We start from the raw sequence: 20,796 nt of genomic DNA, 5'->3' as shown, positions 1-20,796 counted from the left end.
CTTTGTGCAGTGTTTCCAAACATAAATTCCCCTCCCATATCCATGGAAACACTGACAGTCAACTGAATGGAAACAGCATCGTTTTCTATTCGTCTGACATAAACAACGAGAGGTTTTAGGAGCGTCTATTTTCGAAGCTGTTCTGTTGTAGATAAACCCCATGATGCTAATCTCTTGTGCTGACAGTTGTGACATATGCCCCACTGCAGTGGCTGCCTGACTACCTGAAGGTCACTGTGCATTCAGTTTTAAATTAAAAACACACAAATACAAAAAAGCTACAAAGGCTGAAGTAATGTTAATTGTCAGTCTTGAAATCCAAAAACCAGGGGTATTTGATTAATAGCCTCCATAATCATTCTCTTAGTTTCTCATTATTGCTAAGGGCCTGGGATACTTTTGAAGGTCTGTTAAGGCAAACCCTTCTAGTGCTTCAGTTCTGTTAGTGCCATGTTTAAAGATAAGATCTCTGGCGGAGTTGAACTGATCTCTTCACATCTTGAAGACATTATTTAGCAGGTTAGAGAGGCATGTCCTAAAGTATGCTGTGAGTTGTTATTAGGTGGTAAATGAGAGAAAGCAAGGTGGAGTGTGGGTGTATGTATGTATGTATGTGTGTGTGTGCATGTGTGTGTGTGTGTGTGTGTGTGTGTGTGCATGTGCGTGTATGCACATGCACACCTGTGTGTTGGGGTTGGGGGCATGCATGTAGACAAGTAAGTTGAAGAGAAACATTGGTTATATGTAGTTAAATGGGTTTTAGACTTCAGGAAGCATCCAAAATTTAATATGCCCATGTGGATTAGAAATCCTCAAGAAGGAGTATATATTACAGGGTTACGTAGTGTTTCTCAAGCTTATTTGGCTACAGAGTCTTCTTTCCTTCCTTCCTTTGCTTCCTGGCTTCCTTCCTCCCTCCTTCCCTCTCTCCCCTTATTGCAAGCACCTCACAGGGTAACTGCTCCATAGAGTCTACTGTTGGATCAACTCAATTGCTAAATGTAAAACTAATGAGGTCCAGGCCAAACAAATGCCTGCCAGACCCTGTTCCCTATATGTAGGCTGCACGCCCAATCCTAGCGAGCTGACCTGTGAACATATGTTTTTATTCTCAAAGGAAACTAGTGAAGAAAATGTTTGTCAGCTACATTTTGCACTTATAACTTATACACAAATAATTCAAAGCAGATTTTCAACTGCCTGTGGGCTGGTAGAATAGTCATACAGAAGAGCTAGTATATTGATTTTTAATAGTTTACTATAAATAGAGACTGAGATTCCCAATGTATTTCAAGCTGCTATCCCAATATCTGTGGGATATCAGAATTCTTCCTCTTCCCTGTTCCAAATAGGATTAGTTCTAAATATTAGAAGATAATTGCTGGCTTGTTCTTAACTTATCTATAATCCATTCTACCAATGATACAAGATATAGCAGGATACATGTTTGGCATATAAAATATTTTGTGTATATAACAGAATAAAAAGTCAATTTTTCATTGCATATTTATGTGATATATGGCAAATTTATAGCTGACACAAGAATAGAAAATTCATTTTGTATAGGCTTGTTACTTTCCATATGGTTATGATAATGAAATATTTTAGTTCATTAATAATTTAATTAATATTTGCTTACCAAAATGCAAAAATTTTTAAAATGGTGTTGTAACAGTAAGTGGATTTAGCACACTGTCATAGAAAAATTAATTCATTTAAAAACAGTATTTTGTATTAAATTTCAAATGTTGCATAGATTTTCTAGAATCTAACCTCTAGGTGGCAGTAAACTGAATTAGCCAAAAAGTACTTTTGATATTTTTATTTTAAATTATTTCATTTTTAAACGTGGTCTGTGTGTGGCCTCTGGTACTAATCTTCTAGATTACTTACAAAACCCGTATTCTCTTGAAGAATGCTGTTCTCTGATAATTCTGTTGCTTGCATTGTTCCAAAAATAAACTGGATAGATTTAAATTATTACAAATTTATAATACCATCTATAATAATGCATTAAGAATTTTCCAGTGAATGGAAACTGTGTTTTTAAAGCTCACTATCCTTTGAAAAAGCTAGAGGGAGTGACTACTTATGAGAATGAATCAAGTCTTTTCTAGAAGAATGCTCTGATTATAGACAACCTGCCAGACATCAGAAATTTCCTTTTCTGATATTTACCTTTATAAAATCAAGGCATGGTTGAGAATAACACTTAATTTTTGGTTTTTATTTTCAATTATTTTCTGTACAAAAATAATTTAAAATATAAATAGCAGAATCATGTGCCATAAATGCATTGCCATGGCCTAATTTCATAGACTTTGAAATTTTGAATATTAAATTCAGATTCAGGGTTGGTAATTATAAAGATGTGACTTAAAGAGACTTTGATATATATGCTAGTTTAATAGTAACTAGTAAAAACTACATGTATATATTTACTTATACTTACCAGCACACAGATTTCCATGGTGATATGGACAAGAAAAGTCATCCTTTTCACAATATTTTCCATACACTTTCCCAAGCTTAATTTTGTGACATAAACATTTCCCACAAACACAAACTCCTCGGCCACTGCAAACAGGTTGATCTTTATGTGACTTGCAACTCTCAGAAGGAAACTGATCTTCATCAAAATGACATTTATTCTCATTACACTGGAAACATTTGGCATCTAGAAAAATTTCATCTATACACTTTCGTTTAGGTCCTCTGCTGTCCTCACACTGACAGCTGCAGTTTCTGTGTATATGAATTTTAGTGGTTTCATTGAAACCAATAGGTTTGATGATTGCATAGCTTTTTCCTCCTGTGACATCACATTTTTTCATTGTAACTGTGACATTGAAAAGAACCTAAATGGAGGGAGAGAAAGAAAATATATTTATATGTCTTGATTATTTTTATCACTACTCTTTATGTGTGAATGATTTTTTGAATCAATAATATACCATCTTATAGAAATTTATAACACTTGTAAATTACACAGGCACTCTTTCATATATAGATGTAACATCCCTTTTCCATTTTATTTATTTCCTAATTAATGAACCAGAGAGTCAAAAGAAGCAATGACTGCTACTTGTCTCTATTGTACCATTAAATGGACATGGGTTTAAGTCTATTTGAAACGTCTACTCCACTTCCAATGACTAACTGATGTTCTCAATTGATTTCTTAGCAAACTTGAGAGAGAATAGACCATTTTCTGAATTAAGTCCTTAAAATGTGGGGTTAACGAATATTTGGCACAAGGGAGAGATCAAATAAACTAAAGGACTACTGCTCTACTGGTTTAAACCTTGAGATAGGATGTTCAGATGAACAATTTTTATTTATAATATATAAATATATAAATATGTAACATATAAATATTAATATATAAACAATATATAATGTATAAATAAATTTATTTATAATAAATTATTTTTACTTATAATAATATATAATATATATATATATATAAACCCCAAGTAAAGATTCAGGGTTAAATTTTAGTTTATACATGGTGTTAATGAAGGAAAACATGAGGCTTTCTCTGATGCTACTTAAGGGAATAAGATTTAGGACTCTCTTAGATCTTAAGATCTCAATACAGGGTCCTACATTTGTCTCAGTGGAGACATGAGCGTACAACTAAAGATCTGGGTTGGCAGGAGTTTGTTTCCCTTGTGAAACAACAGATCCTGCCAAGTTTTTCCTTTCTCTCTATTTTTTTCTTTTTGCACAACATGATTGGTTTAATGTGCCTTTTTTGGATTTGTTAGCCTACCTTATAATTTTCAGGTACTTTGGCAAATAAGCTTGTATGTTTTTTTTTTCCATCTTAGATTAAGATCCATTACAACTTAAAAATTTTGTGGTAGCCTTTTTTGTTGGGATGAATATATGTGGGTGGGGATATATCCATATATATAAATTCACTCTGACCAAAAAGCCTAGCACAAATACACACACACACACACACACACACACACACACACAAGGTATGAAAGATCTAAGTTTAGGCTTTTATATTACATATATGCATCAGAAATTAACATCAGTTTCATAATATTAAAATTAATGCAGTTAGTATTTTACTTAAAATGGTTTTTTGTCTTAAAGAATGTTAAGGATTAACAGATGTGTAGGATAATGTGGCCATTGCCAATATTAATAAAGCAAAATTTGGGGTTTATATAATTAAGAGGTCATATGACTCTTTCTGAGAGTCAAACTGTTTATACTACTTAGTTGAAAGTGAGGGTGAAAAAGGGATTATAGACAAAGTAAAAGAAAAAAAAAAGTAAGAAGGAAAACTTTTCTGCCAAAACTGATTTTGAAAGAAAGAACTACTTCTAAAAGGCTAACCCTTTCTCAGAAACTTTTGCTAGCACAAAGTTTTTCTATATTTAATGGAAATAAAATATATATTTATATATTATATGAAAATTATATGTTATAATTGTATATTTTATAAACCAAATATATATTTTTTATATAATGTCTTTTTAACAAAATCCAAAAAGTGATTATGCAGGGACCTACAGAATTAGAAACTAGCCATAATTGATTTCAAATAGCCAGCTTGTTGGAGCAACCATACTACCATACTTCTGAACTACAGCATGACACTAAAATAACAACATCATAGAACTTGAGAGATGAAAGGAAAAGGGATTCTAAATTTTGTAATCTGTTCATTTAAAAATTAGGCAACTGATGCCTCAAGGTGGCTCACTGAAAATCACCTCATCTAATAAGAATTCCCTTGAAGAGCATATTTCTGTGTGTTTACCCTCTATTGTGCTGATACTGGGAGAATTCCTATCACCCCTGGTCCTATTTCTTAACACTGCAATAATCTGGACCCTCTGTTTTCCAGGTTATCCCTTTTTAATTAAATGACACTTCTTTTTTATTGTTCTTAATAAATGTCCCCACTTCGTCCTAGATCATTGTGAGTACTGGGACAATAGCACAGTGAAAGATTTTGGAATTCATAGCCTTTATCAGTTGCTCCATCACTCTCATTCTTTTTGTGGCTTATTACCTTCAATTTCAAATTTATTCTGAGATTTGCAACCAAAAAGGTAGGTATCATCATCATCATAAGTGTAAACACTACTTGTTTGAAAAGATGTGCTTTACTGATATATACTGGCTGTGACACAGAAGTTTAAAGTTATTATCATTAAATAAGTATTTAATATAATATATATTTACTTAATTTGAGAGTTTAAGACAAATAAATGGAGTTAAAACAAGTAGGAACTTTATAAAGAGACAATAAAAATTACTTTGAACTATATAAATATGATCCTTGGAGTCAGTAGTAAATAAAGTTTTCCAGAATGGTTTGATTTTTCTGTGAGAAAACTTGCCAAACAACTTAGTTTATTTTAAAATGGGAAAAATGCACACCCACATACTTCGTCATTGCTTGTCACATTTCCACATCCGTCTGTGCCTGCTTTTCGGGTCCCATCTGGACAGATGGCAGTAATATTAAAATAGACGCCTTTTACCTGGTTTTCCACCTGAACTTTCACTTCTGAAATGAGTTTCTGCAGAGACATCATTTTTTAATTGTATATCATAGAAATTTCAAATGTAAACAACTAAACAGAGTCAAGCTTATTAAATGATTCTAGATTTAATTTTTAACTAAATCAAAGAGTCTGTCCCTATGAAAGGATGAATAAATATACTGTTTCCACATAATGACCCAATTATATTTTATATACATAAGAAATACTGAAGGATTAGACCATATGCATTTAAATTGTTCTATTTTTTTCACATATTGCCATGACTATGCATTTCAATCACTTTGGAGATATTTCTCCTTCAGCCTGTGTTACAGAAATAATCATTTTAAATCCAGTAATGTTTATATTTTGTGACAAAATTTGAATAAAACATTGAGAACACATATATCATCACAGAGGGTAAATCTTAACAGCTTAAAATCTGAAACACACTTCTGACATTTATGTTATATATAAATAAATATTTCAGTTTCAAACACTTTAGGCTATCATGAAACCTAAAACACCTTACTGATACAGAATTCAAAGGTAAATTTTGGGGAGAGCATTTCTGTACTGTAGGCCTAAGAATTACCTGCCAGATATGTCCTGTAAATTCTCCAAGCATGCCCTAGGAATTTTGCCAAGTCCCTGGGGCTTACTTGTGTTAATCAAATTTGTTCTAATCCTTGATACTGAAGTGGGACAGTGGGAACATTTACTAGACAGGAAAACCATTACAAACATTATGAGTGCATTTATTCACTCATTTATATAATTATTCAAAAATGTTTATGTAATGCTTATCATGTATCAAGCACACACTAATTTCTTCCGTCACAAATCTTTGGTTACAAACATTTCTAGCTGCATTAAATAAGTACTGAAGATCTGTGTGTATTTGATCTCATAAAACAGTCTACCACATGCAAAAGTCCTTAACTTTATACTTGTAAACAAAAGGAAGGAGAAAAGATGAAATATATACCTAAGGAAAGATGAATAGCAAGATATGAAGACAGACAATTTTTCCAAAGGCTTCTAATGTTTTACTTGAGTAAATTTTAATTTTCAACTGTATAATCAATAAAGAGATGTATGCTTACTAATAGTTGGCCACAGTGGTAAATCTAGAACAAGATACTTTTTCAAATTAGTAAATTTTATTTGGATTAGAGAAGACTGTGTCAGCCAAATTTTTAAATCTCTCAGAGAGCTCATCCATTGTAATCACTTACTTGGACACTCTTAGCAAACTAACTGCGACTTCTAATGGTATACAAATGGTGTTGATATGGTGATGGTTTGACAGATCAGAAGGACATTCCTAATATAATGAGTGTTCTCAGTTTGCTCTTCTGAAATTCTTTCTGTTAAAAAGTTAAGCTTGTTACACTAATGTTTTTCACTTAAGCAAGGTGTGAAGACAAATATCTAAAATTTTGCCCAGTTTTGAGATTTAGAAATTAGGTTCCAAACATAGTATCAAGATTCTTTTTAATATCTAATAGATACAGAGGCAGAATTTATTTTTCAATATTTAATTCTGTTTGTATTAAATATAACTTATTTTTAATATCTTAATTTCAGTTTAAGTTATTATCGTCATGATTTTTATTTAATCTTAATTCTAATGGCAGTGCTATTGTAAAGGATAAAATTAAAATGCGGTCACATTCACCATACACTAAATTTGTATGTAAATTTTATAAAATTCTTACAAAGGAAATGCAAAAACTTAAAAGTTAGAGTGAAGTATCTTTATTCTTCAATGCATTGTGAATTATTTCTGTTGGACTGTGAAGACAAAATAAAACTTCAGAAGAATTTTGAAAATTATAAAAATGTATAAAATAATAATAGAATCCTAACATAAAGGAGATTAGTTAGCCAGAGTGAGTCTCGTTGGATTTGCTAGTATTTTCCTATTGTTTAAGGTCAGTCAGAACTGCAGTTTGCTAAGGCATTGGATACCTAACCTTGGTAAATAAAGAATATAAAACCAAATGCTGCTGTTTCCCTTTCTATTGTCATAGTCTGACACACAGTCAAGTTTGTCAATTTATATTTCTTGTTTGGACTAGTAAATGTGTTCATACTATAAAAACTGGGGTGATTTCTAACACTGTAAATCCCTTCCTTATTTTGATTATTCCTGGGAACAAACTGCAGATGGGAATGAATTGTGTATGTTTGATTTTCCTTGATGAGAAGTTTCCCCAGACTTAATGTTCTTTTGTAATAGTGAGAAATAAAAATAATTAAAGATGGTTTTCCTTATTTCATCCAATGTATTTTTGAGGCATAGAACAATTCCTTGGCAAAAAAAAAAGTCTTACAAGATTTTTCTTTTTTTTTTAATTAAAAAAATTTTTTTAACGTTTATTTATTTTTGAGACAGAGAGAGACAAAGCATGGATGGGGGAGGGTCAGAGAGAGAGAGACACAGAATCTGAAACAGGCTCCAGGCTCTGAGCTGCCAGCACAGAGTCCGACACGAGGCTCGAACTCATGGACCGCGAGATCATGACCTGGGCCGAAGTTGGCCGCTTAACCGACTGAGCCACCCAGGCGCACCTATTTTCCTTTTAAAAGAATAAAGTTGAGGGTCACATGGGTGGCTCAGTCAGTTAAGAATCTGACTTGGGCTCAGGTCATGACCTCATGGTTTGTGGGTTTGAGCCTTGCGTCGGGCTCTCTGCTGTCAGTGAGGAGCCCAGTTTGGATCCTCTGTCTCCCTCCCTGCTCGTGTGCTTTCTCTCTTTCTCTGTCTCTCCTTTCTCACAAAAATGAACATTTAAAAACATTTTTAAAGGAAAAAGTTTAAACAAGTCATTTTCTATCATGTGCCTGCTTCCTGACTTTACCTTTTGTGCTCAAGTTGAAGACAGATGCTTCATGGAGAAAATGAGAAGCCTGAGATTTCTTATAATGCTTGAGCTACTATTAACATTATTCATCTCTATGTGTCAGGAAGAGAATCAGAAAATTTGGGAAGTGAGACTTTATCAATGGCCCATAAATCCAAGATAGAATAAGCCTATCTTTGGATAGTTTGGAAAAAAGAGAAAGAAAGCAAGAAAGCAAGAAAGCAAGAAAGCAAGAAAGGAAGGAAGGAAGGAAGGAAGGAAGGAAGGAAGGAAGGAAGGAAGAAAGAAAGGAAAAGAAAAGAAAAGAAAAGAAGAGAGGGAGAAAGGAAGGAAGGAAGGAAGGAAGGAAGGAAGGAAGGAAGAAAAACAGGTGGTATCACACAGAAGGAAGCACCTGGCAACTAGAATTAAGGAAGACCTGGGTTCTGGTCCTGCTTCTCCTGCTTGTTTCACCTTTGGTTAGCTTGCTTCCCTTCTTTGAGGTTCTATAAGTACATAATGGGAGTACAACATCTCGCTTATGGATCAGTTGTCTGGATTAAATGAGGTCATGTATGGAAAGTATCTGATTCTCAGTGGTATTAAAGTAACAATCAAAATTATTACAACATCTTAACAATGATTATTGTATCCAGTAATGACCTGTGTTGAGAGCAGATGTTTCTGTAAAACTTTACATTTGGTACTCACTCTTCGTTAGACTGGGAAGAGCATACAACTATAATTCAATAAAATAGTATACCTCTTAAGGTGATTCTTTTAATCAAATTAGTTTCATAAAACTGTTAAAATAACTGATTAAACAATCAAGTGACTGACCTAGGAAACCCCAACAGAGTCCTTCCAGTCATCTCTATATCCCAGATTGTTCCACCTGATAGGTTGCTGCTTTAAATAGTGTGGATTTCTTGACCTTTACAACATAGGAAATTGTGACATTTATGGTAATAAAGTATATTCTATAGCCGTGATTTAGTGACTTACTTAACATTTGATTTGGAAGGAAATTTAGATAGGCTCTAGCCTGACCCACGTTTACTGTCAATGAGACAGTGAGGTATACAGAAAGCTGAATTGATTTTCCCAAGGTTTCATGACTAGTTAGTAGTAGAGCCAGGGCTAAATTAAAATTCCTAACTTTTAACCTAATTTTCTGTCCACCATTCCTCTCAAGATGATAAGGCCTTAATTTGTATCCTGCCACAGAAATTGGGGTTAAAAGTTTACATGAAAAAAAATAGTGTTTAATATATACGTACCTGATAGGCTTCTACTACCAAATTATTGAGGTTTGCAGCCTTTGATTCTATTTCACCAGCAATGGTGCCAGGCAAGAGGGGTAGAAGGTCCTAGAAAACATACCAATAGCATTTACATGACAGTGGTATATGGTGGTTCAGCAATCAACAAATATTAAACATTTTTATAGTTATTAGTGGAAGTTGAGCCATTACATGAATGAAACAAAATATAAGATACAAGAAAAATGTGAGCAACCAAGTAGGGCAGCCAAAACACATACATCTGAAATGGGAGTGTGTGTATGTGTATATGCATGAGACTGTATGCATGCACAAATTACATGTTGATCTAAAAACCCAATCAAATACAGACCAGCATCTCCCAAATTATTTCTCATGTTCCATGGAACATAGTTATCAAAAGGGTTTTGAGGGCAAGTAAGTTTGGAAAGTTCTCCATATGGTTTCTTCCCTTTAAGTACTCAAAATGCACACCTGCAAAGTAAAGGTTCAGAGAAGTCCTGCAATTTGGAAATAATTTAGCAGCATTTGTTGCAGCGTTTCCAACATTTTTAAATCACAAAACTTTTTCTCATGTAACATATATAAATATTTTGCAGAACTACTATTTTGTGGAGTGACCTATAGGACATGTTGGCCCAGACTGGAGAAAAAATCACTGTCACAAGTGGAGCCTTCATGGAGTGGGTATTCTTGATGGATGGCATTTAACAATTATGGAGAAAACTCTAGGTATTCCTAGTGAGAAAGTGAGAATTAGTGAAGGCTTAAAGGTTTACCTGGTTTAGATGAAGTAAGAAAAGAGAAGAAACCAGTCTGACTGGAGTGAAGGCTGCATATTTATAAGGAATCAGATTATAGAAAGACTTGAAATCCATTTATACACTCATTTTACCATTCACAAATATCATTAAGTTCCTGCTATATGCCAGCCACTACTTGGACATTAACAATTTGTTATCTTAGGTAATAGGGAAAATTTATCACTTATAGATTTTTAAAAGCCAATTATTTAACCTTTATTGTATACCTATTAGGTACCACTTTGGAGTTTCCATCCTTAAGGATTTCATAGGTATATAAATGACAACTTCAAAAAACGATGCACACATGAATAGAGATATGCAGAGACCTGAAGGAGAGGGATACCCAGCAAGTATTTGAGGGCTGCAAAAGTTGTCAGGGATTGTTACCTGGAGGCGGTGACTCATGAGCTGTATCTTAAAGGATGACTAAGAGTGAGCCAAATAATGAGGGAAAGAGACTTCCAGGCATGGAGGATACATAACAAGAACAAAGGCACAAAGGAAAGAAAGAGCCTGGTGAGTGGGTGAGTGTATGTGCACAGAGGCAAACAGGAACGAGATGAGCTCATATGCCACATTAAAGACTTGATCCTTTAAATCAGAATGAACCACGGAATATTTTGCTGTAGGGAGAACTGTGGTCACAATTGTGATTTAATAGATCATTCTGCAGCCAAGTGGAGGATGAATGTGGGACATGGATTAGGAGGCTGTTACAACCCAGATGGAGGTGACTGATAAAAGTATGTCTGGGCAGCCAAAGTAGGTGACTCCAAGGATAGACACAGGCCTCCTCACAGGACTCGTCCGGCTTCTGGAGCCTGTTGATTCCTACTTTTCACAGATCCTACTTTGCACAGAATTCAATTAATAATAAACCTGGTTTTATGGTTTTATCAGTCAATGAAAATCTGTTTAAAGGAGTAGGGAGAAACTGCTAAAGCCAATAAGAGCAGCAACTATTAAGTAATCCGTAGCAAAGCAGGAAGAGGCTAGAGCAGTAACAAGTTAGACGATAATTTGAAATTCAACTATTAAACTTAGAGGTTAAGAACACAGGATTTAAGCTGCTAGGAAAGTTTGGGCAAGTATGTAACCTCTGTGAATGTGTTTCCTCAACTTTAAAGTGGGCTTTAAATTAGTAATACTTCCCTCGTTGTTAGGAGTATTATATGAATTCATGTTAATAAACTCAGTGCCATACCATAGTAAGAACTCAGTAAGTGGAATCTGTTACTATTGTTAATAAAGTAGTTTGGGCATTTAATTTGGAGTAGAGCCCTACTTCTGTGACTATTAATAATTGTCACATTAAAAAGGGGTTCCATGGTGTATCAGCTTGGGAAAACAGGGAACTGATTAAAGTTTCACTGTAGATTTCTAAGGGAAGAAGTGGCATGATTAAAGTAGTGCTTTCAGATGATACATATAAGTGGTCAGGTATTTGGGAAATTGGTGGAGGGAATACCAGCTTTATGGCTAATGCAAATTGATTCAAGCATTTATTGAAACCGAAGGATATTTAGTTTTTCTGAAGTATTGAGAGAAATAAGTACGGGTGCCTGGGTGGCTCAGTCAGTTGAGTGTCCGACTTTGGCTCAGGTCATGATCTTGTGGTCCGTGAGTTCGAGCCCCACATTGAGCTCTGTGCTGCCAGCTCAGAGCCTGGAGCCTGCTTTGGATTCTGTTTCTCCCTCTCTCTCTGCCCTTCCCCCACTCATGCTCTCTCTCAAAAAAACTAAACATTAATTTTTTTTTTAAAAAAAGAAATAAGTAAAGGACAGTGAGAGTGGAAAGAAGAGGCAGAGATAACAAAGGAGATGGAGATCCAGTGAACAGACACGTGCAATGAAAATCAAGGAGTCACATCATGAAAATGAAGAAAAGAGAGTTTTCTGGAAAAAAGAACCTAAAAGACTGTGAAAAGAATATGACAGCAGGGTCACAGAAGCAATTTTTTGTTGGGGGTGGGTCCCACAATGCTACCAGAGTGACATGGTTTTGCCAAACATCTGTTCTGTTTGTGGGTCTCATCTGGCCTGAAGGATTGTGGACAAAACCAAGATTCTTCTTCCATAGGAAACCTCTAACTGGATCAGCCACTTCAGTGACTCCTCTTGTTCCTTTGTTGGAGGCCTAGACCAAATCTAGGTATGTTGTTACCAGTGAAAACTAAGCTGATGTTCCCCAACCTAATCTATTATAAGAATATGCCCAGAGATTGAATAGAAGCAGGAATCCATACATGAAAGGTGCAGTTGGAATGTGAACCACTTTTTACCTGATAAAAGTCTTCTCCATTAATGTCACAGTACCACACTAAGTATCAGTGCCCACACTTGGTTCTAAGTGTTACAAACAAAGAATTTATACATAAATGTTTACTTATGACACTGTGTAGTATACATTAGCTACTACTTTATAAAATTCAGATAGTAAAAAGTATAATAACTCCAGACTCCTTACCTGGGGACCCAAGAAGTATTCTAACTACCAATGCAAACATTTTAGTTTTTATATTTTGGAATTCACGCACCTTATACCAATGAAACTGTTTTCCTTGAACGGCAAAGATGACATTAATGTTGTTGTCTATTAACTTCTCAGAAAGTTGGCCTAGTGAGGGATGTTCCTGAAAAAGATAATGAAAAAAAGAAGGGATTGAAATTTATTAGCTCAATCCCATACATACCCAAACATCTATTATGAGGAAAACCATATGACTGACATAAAAATATATTGTGTTGGGAAGGATTAAGATTTTATTAGAGACGTTTAAATTAAAAAAAATAAGATCAATATCAACATATTAAGGATATTTTCTAGATAAAAGCCCTATATAAACCTGTAAGTCAGAAAAATGAAGAAGGTTAAATCAACATTATGCAAAGTGTGTTCAGCACCTCTTTAGATTAACTTTGGTCTCACAGTGTTATCACTAAAAGATAATGTACTATTCAGAAATAGAGACACATTAGTGACAGTCACATTCTGAAATTTAGTGACAAGTGCTGAAATACAAATATATGCATGTATAAACATAAATACATATATAATTGATATATAACATGATATAGTACAAAAGCAGAAAACCTTGCACTCAAATCCCAGGTTGTCACTTTATGGTAAAAATTCTATCTCAGGTCCATCCTCTGTAACATGTCAGTGGTTTCTGCCTTCCATGATTGCAAGCAAGATTAAAAAGATACCAATTGCATGTGATCTATTTAGTTCAGCTTCTTACATATGATAGGTACTCAAAACTAATAGCAGTTATGATTTTTATTTCCAGCAGCTCGTACAAGAGGTATTCAGATCTCTCAGCTTATCAGTACACTTAACCTTTTCGTCATGTGATATATGATAAATCTGTTGTACTTTGATAAATAAAACTTGTGCTGAGCTATACTTATTCTTGTGTTAGTGAGAAATCTGGGGAAGAGTAGGAGAAAGGGTATACAATTTAGTAAATATGAGAAATCTGCCAACTATCAAATGGTATCTAAAGTTATATAGTTAGACATAGTACTTTATTTTTTCTTTATACAAATGGTCTTCCAGAAATTAAAGTGATGCTCTCAAATAACAACTTCATAACTAGACAGTTCTCAGAGGGATGATGTCAAACTTCACCTGCAGTGGTCCTCACCTGTTCGTTGGTACTTAGTTGCATTAGCTAAGTTGCAACTAAGGATCATGTGGCTGAACCTAATACATATCATGTGATTCAAGCTCAAATTCCTCTGTAGTTTTTACTCCTCCTTTCACCTTCCAATGCTAATTGTGTTTTCTTTAAGAGGAGATTTTGCTAAACCATCTTGGTTAACATTTCTGTGTTTTGGCAAACTATGTGAACTTAGTAAAAGAATTAATTTGACTAGTTTCTCTTATAGCCTAAGCTGATACCCACATATTAAACTTACATACATAGATATAAGATAACAGCCTTGTTGTTAAAAATACTATCACTAGCATGCTATGATCTGAATATTTGTGTCCTCCTCTCCAAATTCATACATTGAAATCCTAACCCCTAAGGTGATAGTGTTAAGAAATGGGCCTTTGGGAGATGATTGGATCATGAAGGTGGTGGAGTCCTCATGAATGGGATTAGTGCTATTATAAAAGAGGGCCATAGGATGCCTGGGGGACTCAGTCTTTTGGGCATCTGACTCTTGATTTTGGCTCAGGTCATGATCTCATGGTTGTGAGATAGAGCATGGCACTCGCTTAGGATTCTCTTTGTTCCCCTCTACACCTCCCCAGCTCACACATGTGTCCTCTCTCTCAAAATAAATAAACTTTAAAAAAAAAGAAAAAGAGGGTCAGTGGAGACCCTTCCACCATGTGAGGTGGTGAAAACATTACAGCTAGAAGGTGTCATGTATGAACTAGGAAAGGGTCTCTCACCAGATCCCAGAATCTGCCAGTGCCTTGATCTTAGATCCCAACCTCTAGAACTGTGAGGAATAAATTTTTATTGTTTACAAGTCACTCAGTTTATGGTGTTTTGTTACAGCAGACAGAATGGACTAAGATAATAACTATAACAAATACATCTCATTTCTATATAACTTATTATTGTGGTAAAAAAACAAATCAAATTTACATCAACTTCATTTAAATGTGATATGAAACTAATTTATGAAGAGGTTTAAGAAGTATTACCACATGGATTTGCATCAGAAAAAATTCTTCCCAGAGCAATTCTTAAGAATATAATTGTAAACTAATAGAAAAACAATTCCCAAAATATAAGTTCTGCTAGATAAATTCTTATGCCTTGTTGATACTATGTATACTCTTAAAATACATTTCTGACAATTTCCATAATGCTAGTGAATTAAAGAGAACAAGTCCAGGAAGGAAACAACAAATCTATTTATATTGGGAATATATTTTTTAATGGTAACAACTACTTTTGAAATAGTTTCACTTTGACAAAAAATAATCACAGTTTGCCAAGCATTCCCCCTTAAGTTTTAAAACCATTCATATTTTAAGGATAATTTAATCCATATGTTTTTAACCAGTTTATACTTAACTCACATAAAATCAATATTTAAAGAACAGTTCCAAATGTAAGCAGCTTTTGGAGCCTTCTTAATCTTTTTTCCCTTTTCAAAAACAGGAAGTCACATTGACCAAAAGTACACAAAATTTAAATCTAGAAGGTTCTAGTTTGGTCAGAAGCTCATTAAGAGGTCAGTTGGATTTTAAGTTTAAAAGACACATTTTTTGAACCCTACAAAGAAATCTGTTTTAAAAGAAAATTCCAGCTACTTTGAGGTAGATTTGTTAAAATTACAAATGTTTAACAGATGTTTAAATAAACCACTGTTGACAGGAGAGCTGTGGATTAATGGCCGTTTTTGAAGCCCCTTCCCCTTTCCTCCATGCAGCATATTATCTTTTAAATATTTTATCTTTTCTGTCTTGTATTTCACTAGCAGAACACTCCCTCTCAGCCAGCTGTCCAATTCTGGTGACGTCAGTGCTCCTCATCTCTAACTCCCCCTCTGTCCAACCCATTACATATTGTTTCTCTAAACTCTGAAAATAATTAATAGAGATAACAGGCATTTCAGGGGCAAAAGGGAAAAGGGAAAGCAATGTGCCAAGACAGCTGCTAAGTAATTAAGGGCAAAAGGATTCCTTTCACATTTTTCTTCTTCACCAACACCTTCGCTGTGACTTGTGGGAAATAACTTAAAAATGTCAGAAGGAAAGAGGAGGTAAGAAAGATTCATTGGGAGCAATTCCAGTTAAAGAGATAGTTGTGTAGAAGTGTATGGGAGAATTTTAATAATGTGCATAAATAGTGACGAAAAAGAGAAGTGTTTAAGATTCTTTTCATAAAACTGAACTTGATGGTAAAAATTTTTATAAGCTAATAGAGAATTTACAGTAGTGAATATCATCATAAGATGAAAAAAGGCCAATGTCTTGTTAAATAAAGTACGCAATTATCTGGATTATATTTTTACAGTTCACGTTTTAGAAGAAAGAGATAAAATGAAAGTACTCTGATAGCAGAGATTTATTTAGAGATAAAGACTTTAAATTATGTGTTGTCAGTCTCCATCTCTGGCAATTGCCTATTTTCCATTTGCATAGTTGCACAGTGGTAATCACATAGACCAGGGTTTCTTATCAGTGGCTCTATTGACATTTTGGGCTATGTATTCTGTGTTGTGGGTGTACTGGTGTCCTGTGTACTGTGGGTATTTAGCCACATCCCTGGCCTCTACCTACTAGATGTCAGTATCTCCTGCCTTCCCCAGTTGTTTGTAACAACCAAAATGTCTCTGGAGATTGACATGTCCTCTGGAGGGCAAAATCACTCCAGTTGAGAACCGTACCAAGAGCAGGGGCTCTAGAAACAGACCACCTGGGCTTTAATTCCTGGTTCTGCTTTTACTAGCTATGTGATGCTGGATAACTGTTGTAACTTTTCTGTGATCCAGTTTCCATATCTATGAAACAGGTATAAATAGTAGTACCTACCCTTCATAGTTACAGTGGGGGTTACGGGAGTTAATATGTATAAAGGCTTTTACTCACCATTCTGTAATTATTAAATCCAGATTAATGGTGACTAGGAACTCATGTCCTGATGTGACACTTCATGGCATTTACTGTAGGCACTACTATATATAAGGCTGTGTGACCACAGACTAATTCCTGATCCCTATAGTGCCCCCATTTTCTTATTTATAAAATGGAGGCACTAGCAATATCTATCTCACTATGATGTTGGGTGATGTTATATAACGTAATGTGACAAGTACCATAGGACTTAATAAAAGATAGCTTTCAAGAAAATACTGCTTAGTAAAAGCCATTTGGAGGACATTACTAAAGGTTAGATATTGGGCTATGCTTGGATAAGCTATGCTTCATTTGCTTCATTGGTTTTGCCTTTGTACCTGGCCCCTCAAATGTTTGAATTTGTGGCTCCTGGCAAACACACTATCATTGTAATCATGCTATCCCAGTTACTGAAGGAGGGGGACGGACTGATAACTTTTGTAAGCTTTTCAATGAAGAGTGGTAATAAAAATTTTCTGCTTAAATATGACGGAACTGAAACATATCATTTAATTGGAACATTCTATTTCATAAATATTTTCATCACATTTTATTTTTATTGTGCCACTTTTGCAAACCATTATATTTTTCAGAGCTCATTTTCAAAGCCATTATAAAAGCAGTGCCAGACTACTCTAAGCCTAACCCAGGTGTTTCTGTGTGCAGCCTTTGCTTTCAATTTAAAAGAAAAAAAAACCAACTAAATATTGTTTGCAGAGATCATTCTCTGGCTATTTTTCTTTGAGTATGAGAAACATTCAGATTAGATCTATTCTAAAGTTATTATTGAAGTCATTATTGTTCTTATGGCATATTTATAATTTAAAAGTTAAGAGAGCAATAAGCTGAACAGAGGCATTTTGTTAGTTTTAAAAATTTTAACACTATTTAAAAAAAAAAACTCAACTGCACGTGGACTTAAAACAGGATATAAAATTTTCTAGGTGCATTCTGCCCAGGTGACATTTCCTTTACTTTCCTGATTGTGCATATTCATAAAGCCCAAAGGTGCTAAAAAACTTTAAACTGGTCTTATCTCTTTAATTAATTTTAGAAGTTATAGTTTTAAGTAGTTTTAAACAGAAAAAAGTAAGAAATAAGGTGAAAATTATTATTACATGCTTCAGTGGAGCCATATTAGAATTACTGTTATTATTATTCCCATAATTACAAATCGGTAATTTCCCTGCAACTAAATAAATACTAATGCTCTTAAAAGGATGGTTTTGATTTAGACAGTCTCTCCATTTTACTTTAAATAGTTATTGTGCTGTTATGCCTCAGTCTGTGACAAAAGGTAGAAGATTAGGGGTTATTCTAGATTTATTTTTCATTAGAAACAGCATTCAGTATCATGTAAAATTAGGACTATTGTATAAACTTAGGCTTGGAAAGTATATTTTTAGGTGTTCAAAACATTTAGAATAATTATTTTGGGAAGACTTCAGGGTTGAATATGCTTAAAACTATTTTTTAAATGACTCCTAATTTAGCTTTCTTTCAGTGTCACCAAAATCACTCGCATTCATTGGCTTCTGAAAAGCAGTCAGTACTCAGTATGAAGACTATGGTATAGGGGGCAAGCTAGAGATCTGAGAATCAAGTACTCAGAGCAAGGTATTTGCCCTCCCTCTCCATATACCCATCATTGTGGATGGGTATATGATGCTTACTCTGTTGGGTTGATTTGGAGATTTAATGAGCTAAGGTATGTGGAGGGTCCAGCAGATAGATCATAGAGCTTAGGGTTGAGGGTAATAAATGGAGGCAGTCAGCATAAGCACAGCAATGGATTCTGGTATTAGACAGCATAGGTGTGGATCTTGACTGATATTTGTAGTACCTCAGTGACCTTGCATAAATTAACTTGAGGTTTCTAAGTTTCAGCTTCCTTGTTTATAAAATGGGTTGAAGAGATATGAATGAGATAGCATAAACAATATGCTCAACAATGTGCCAGCATAAAATAAGTGCTCAATGAATTAGCATTTTTATTGATATGTGTCTGAGACAAAGAAGATGAGCAGCAGAAAAAGGGAAACATTTAACACTTTCTGAGGTTATTTCTAAGTTACTTCTTAGTCACAGAGCAGCAAAAATAAGTAAAAAGTCTCTTTACTAAAAGATTAATATTGTCTCCTTACATGGAATGCTATATAATAGCATTAATTATAAATGACGCTCTCAGACATTTGAAAATGTCCGAAATAGCCCTGTCAGAAAAATAGGAACACAAATAAATATAATAACTTTAACTTTTGTTAACTCAGCAAAGTTATAGATTAAATTAGTCAAGCATCTTGTCAGGCTTCCTATCTTCAGCGGCAGCTCTGGAAAAACTGAATATAATTCCAAGTAGTTGAGATACATGGAGGAAAAAAAAAAGCCTTCCTAACTGGCTTACTATAAGTGAACAACATGTTAAATAAAGTTACATGAGAAGTCACAAGCAGAATATTGACCGTTTTCACCCATAAAGAAGCAAAACTCTTTAGTAATGCCTAATATGCCTTCTGCAGTTCAGCTTCTGTCCTCTAAGATGGTGACTAGTTCAGCGGTGAGTATATCCAATTGAGGCTTCAGGGGAGGGAATGAACTATGAATCCCAAAGCAAGGGGATTCTGAGGAGTTATGTGATAAGAAAGATGAAGAATCCCTGAACCATAATATGATGAGACAAAAAAAGAAAAAAAAAAAGGCTGGATAGAAAAAGAAACACCAAATCTAAGCTACTAAATACATTTAGGACTGTGGTAGGATTTTGCCAATTTGCATATCTCCATCCAGAACAGACAGTCATAACAACCTTTAAAAATCCACGAATAAGGAAGGGTTCATTGCATGGCTGGTGTGCCTCTTCCAACTTTTGCTCCTCAGCTCCCTTTCACTGTTACTGTAGACCTTGGTGTTATTCTTGGCCACTGCCAAGCATGGGGTGAATACTGTAAGGAAGTCTCTGAGGGAGGCTGAGAATCATCCTGGAGGAACTGGGTGGAGAAACAGGTTGAAATTCTAGACCCAGTATTAATAACTTTCTTCTACACCATTAATGATTTTTATACTAATACCTACTATTTTAGAAAGAATGCCATATTTTAAACAGCCATTATTACTGGATAAGTTATAAAACTATATTACTCAAGTTTTCATTCTGGAATTAGAGAAAAAGCAGTGGAAATGTAATTTATTCAATAGTATAATATTATTTTCCAAAAGCCATATACTAATTTTAATAATGTGTAAATAGAAACTATTTTTAATTCTATCTTCTTTATTCATGTAAGACAAATTATGTGCTTTATGTCTTTCATAAGTAAGACTGCAACCAGGAAATTAGATCAGAAATTACACCAAGGACTTCACTGCTGTATTTCTTGTACTTTTCCCTTGAGACACTGTGGCAAAGAATACAGATTTTAATTTATGATTGAACTGGACTGAGCTACTTGAGCCCCACCTCTGCTACTTATTAAAACTTCTTAGCTATCTGTCCTTAGTCAACTTACTTAAGTACTTCTACCCTCAGTTTTTCTGTTTGTTAAAAAAAAAAGGCTAATTATGACTACTCTACAGTTGCTGTAAAGATAAATTCGATGCTGTATGCAGTGTTTGCTATAGTGGTTTCAGTTAATAAATACCCCAAACATGGTAGTTGTTGTTATTTTGGAAGTCACATTGACCCTCATGAAATAGCTATATGTACAAGTAGCAGAACTCTGGCCCATGTTATTTAGTCATATAAAAGGTCTTT

At 34.4% G+C, this 20,796-nt stretch overlaps 1 protein-coding gene across 1 annotated transcript in view; it reads right to left on the bottom strand.

The window, feature by feature from the left end:
- ITGB8 (integrin subunit beta 8) overlaps window positions 1-20,796 on the bottom strand; it is an 85,097-nt gene that overhangs the window by 11,025 nt on the left and 53,276 nt on the right. Inside the window, exons 7-10 of the mRNA XM_043589060.1 lie at window positions 12,991-13,086; window positions 9,646-9,735; window positions 5,418-5,552; window positions 2,453-2,858 (exon numbers count right to left, since the gene is read on the bottom strand). Of these exons, the coding sequence (XP_043444995.1) occupies window positions 2,453-2,858; window positions 5,418-5,552; window positions 9,646-9,735; window positions 12,991-13,086 (727 nt within the window). The remainder of the gene's footprint in view (window positions 1-2,452; window positions 2,859-5,417; window positions 5,553-9,645; window positions 9,736-12,990; window positions 13,087-20,796) is intronic.

Source organism: Prionailurus bengalensis, chromosome A2, assembly GCF_016509475.1.
Source record: "Prionailurus bengalensis isolate Pbe53 chromosome A2, Fcat_Pben_1.1_paternal_pri, whole genome shotgun sequence".
Lineage (NCBI taxonomy): Eukaryota > Metazoa > Chordata > Mammalia > Carnivora > Felidae > Prionailurus > Prionailurus bengalensis.
This window is presented reverse-complemented; position numbering and strand designations above follow the sequence as displayed.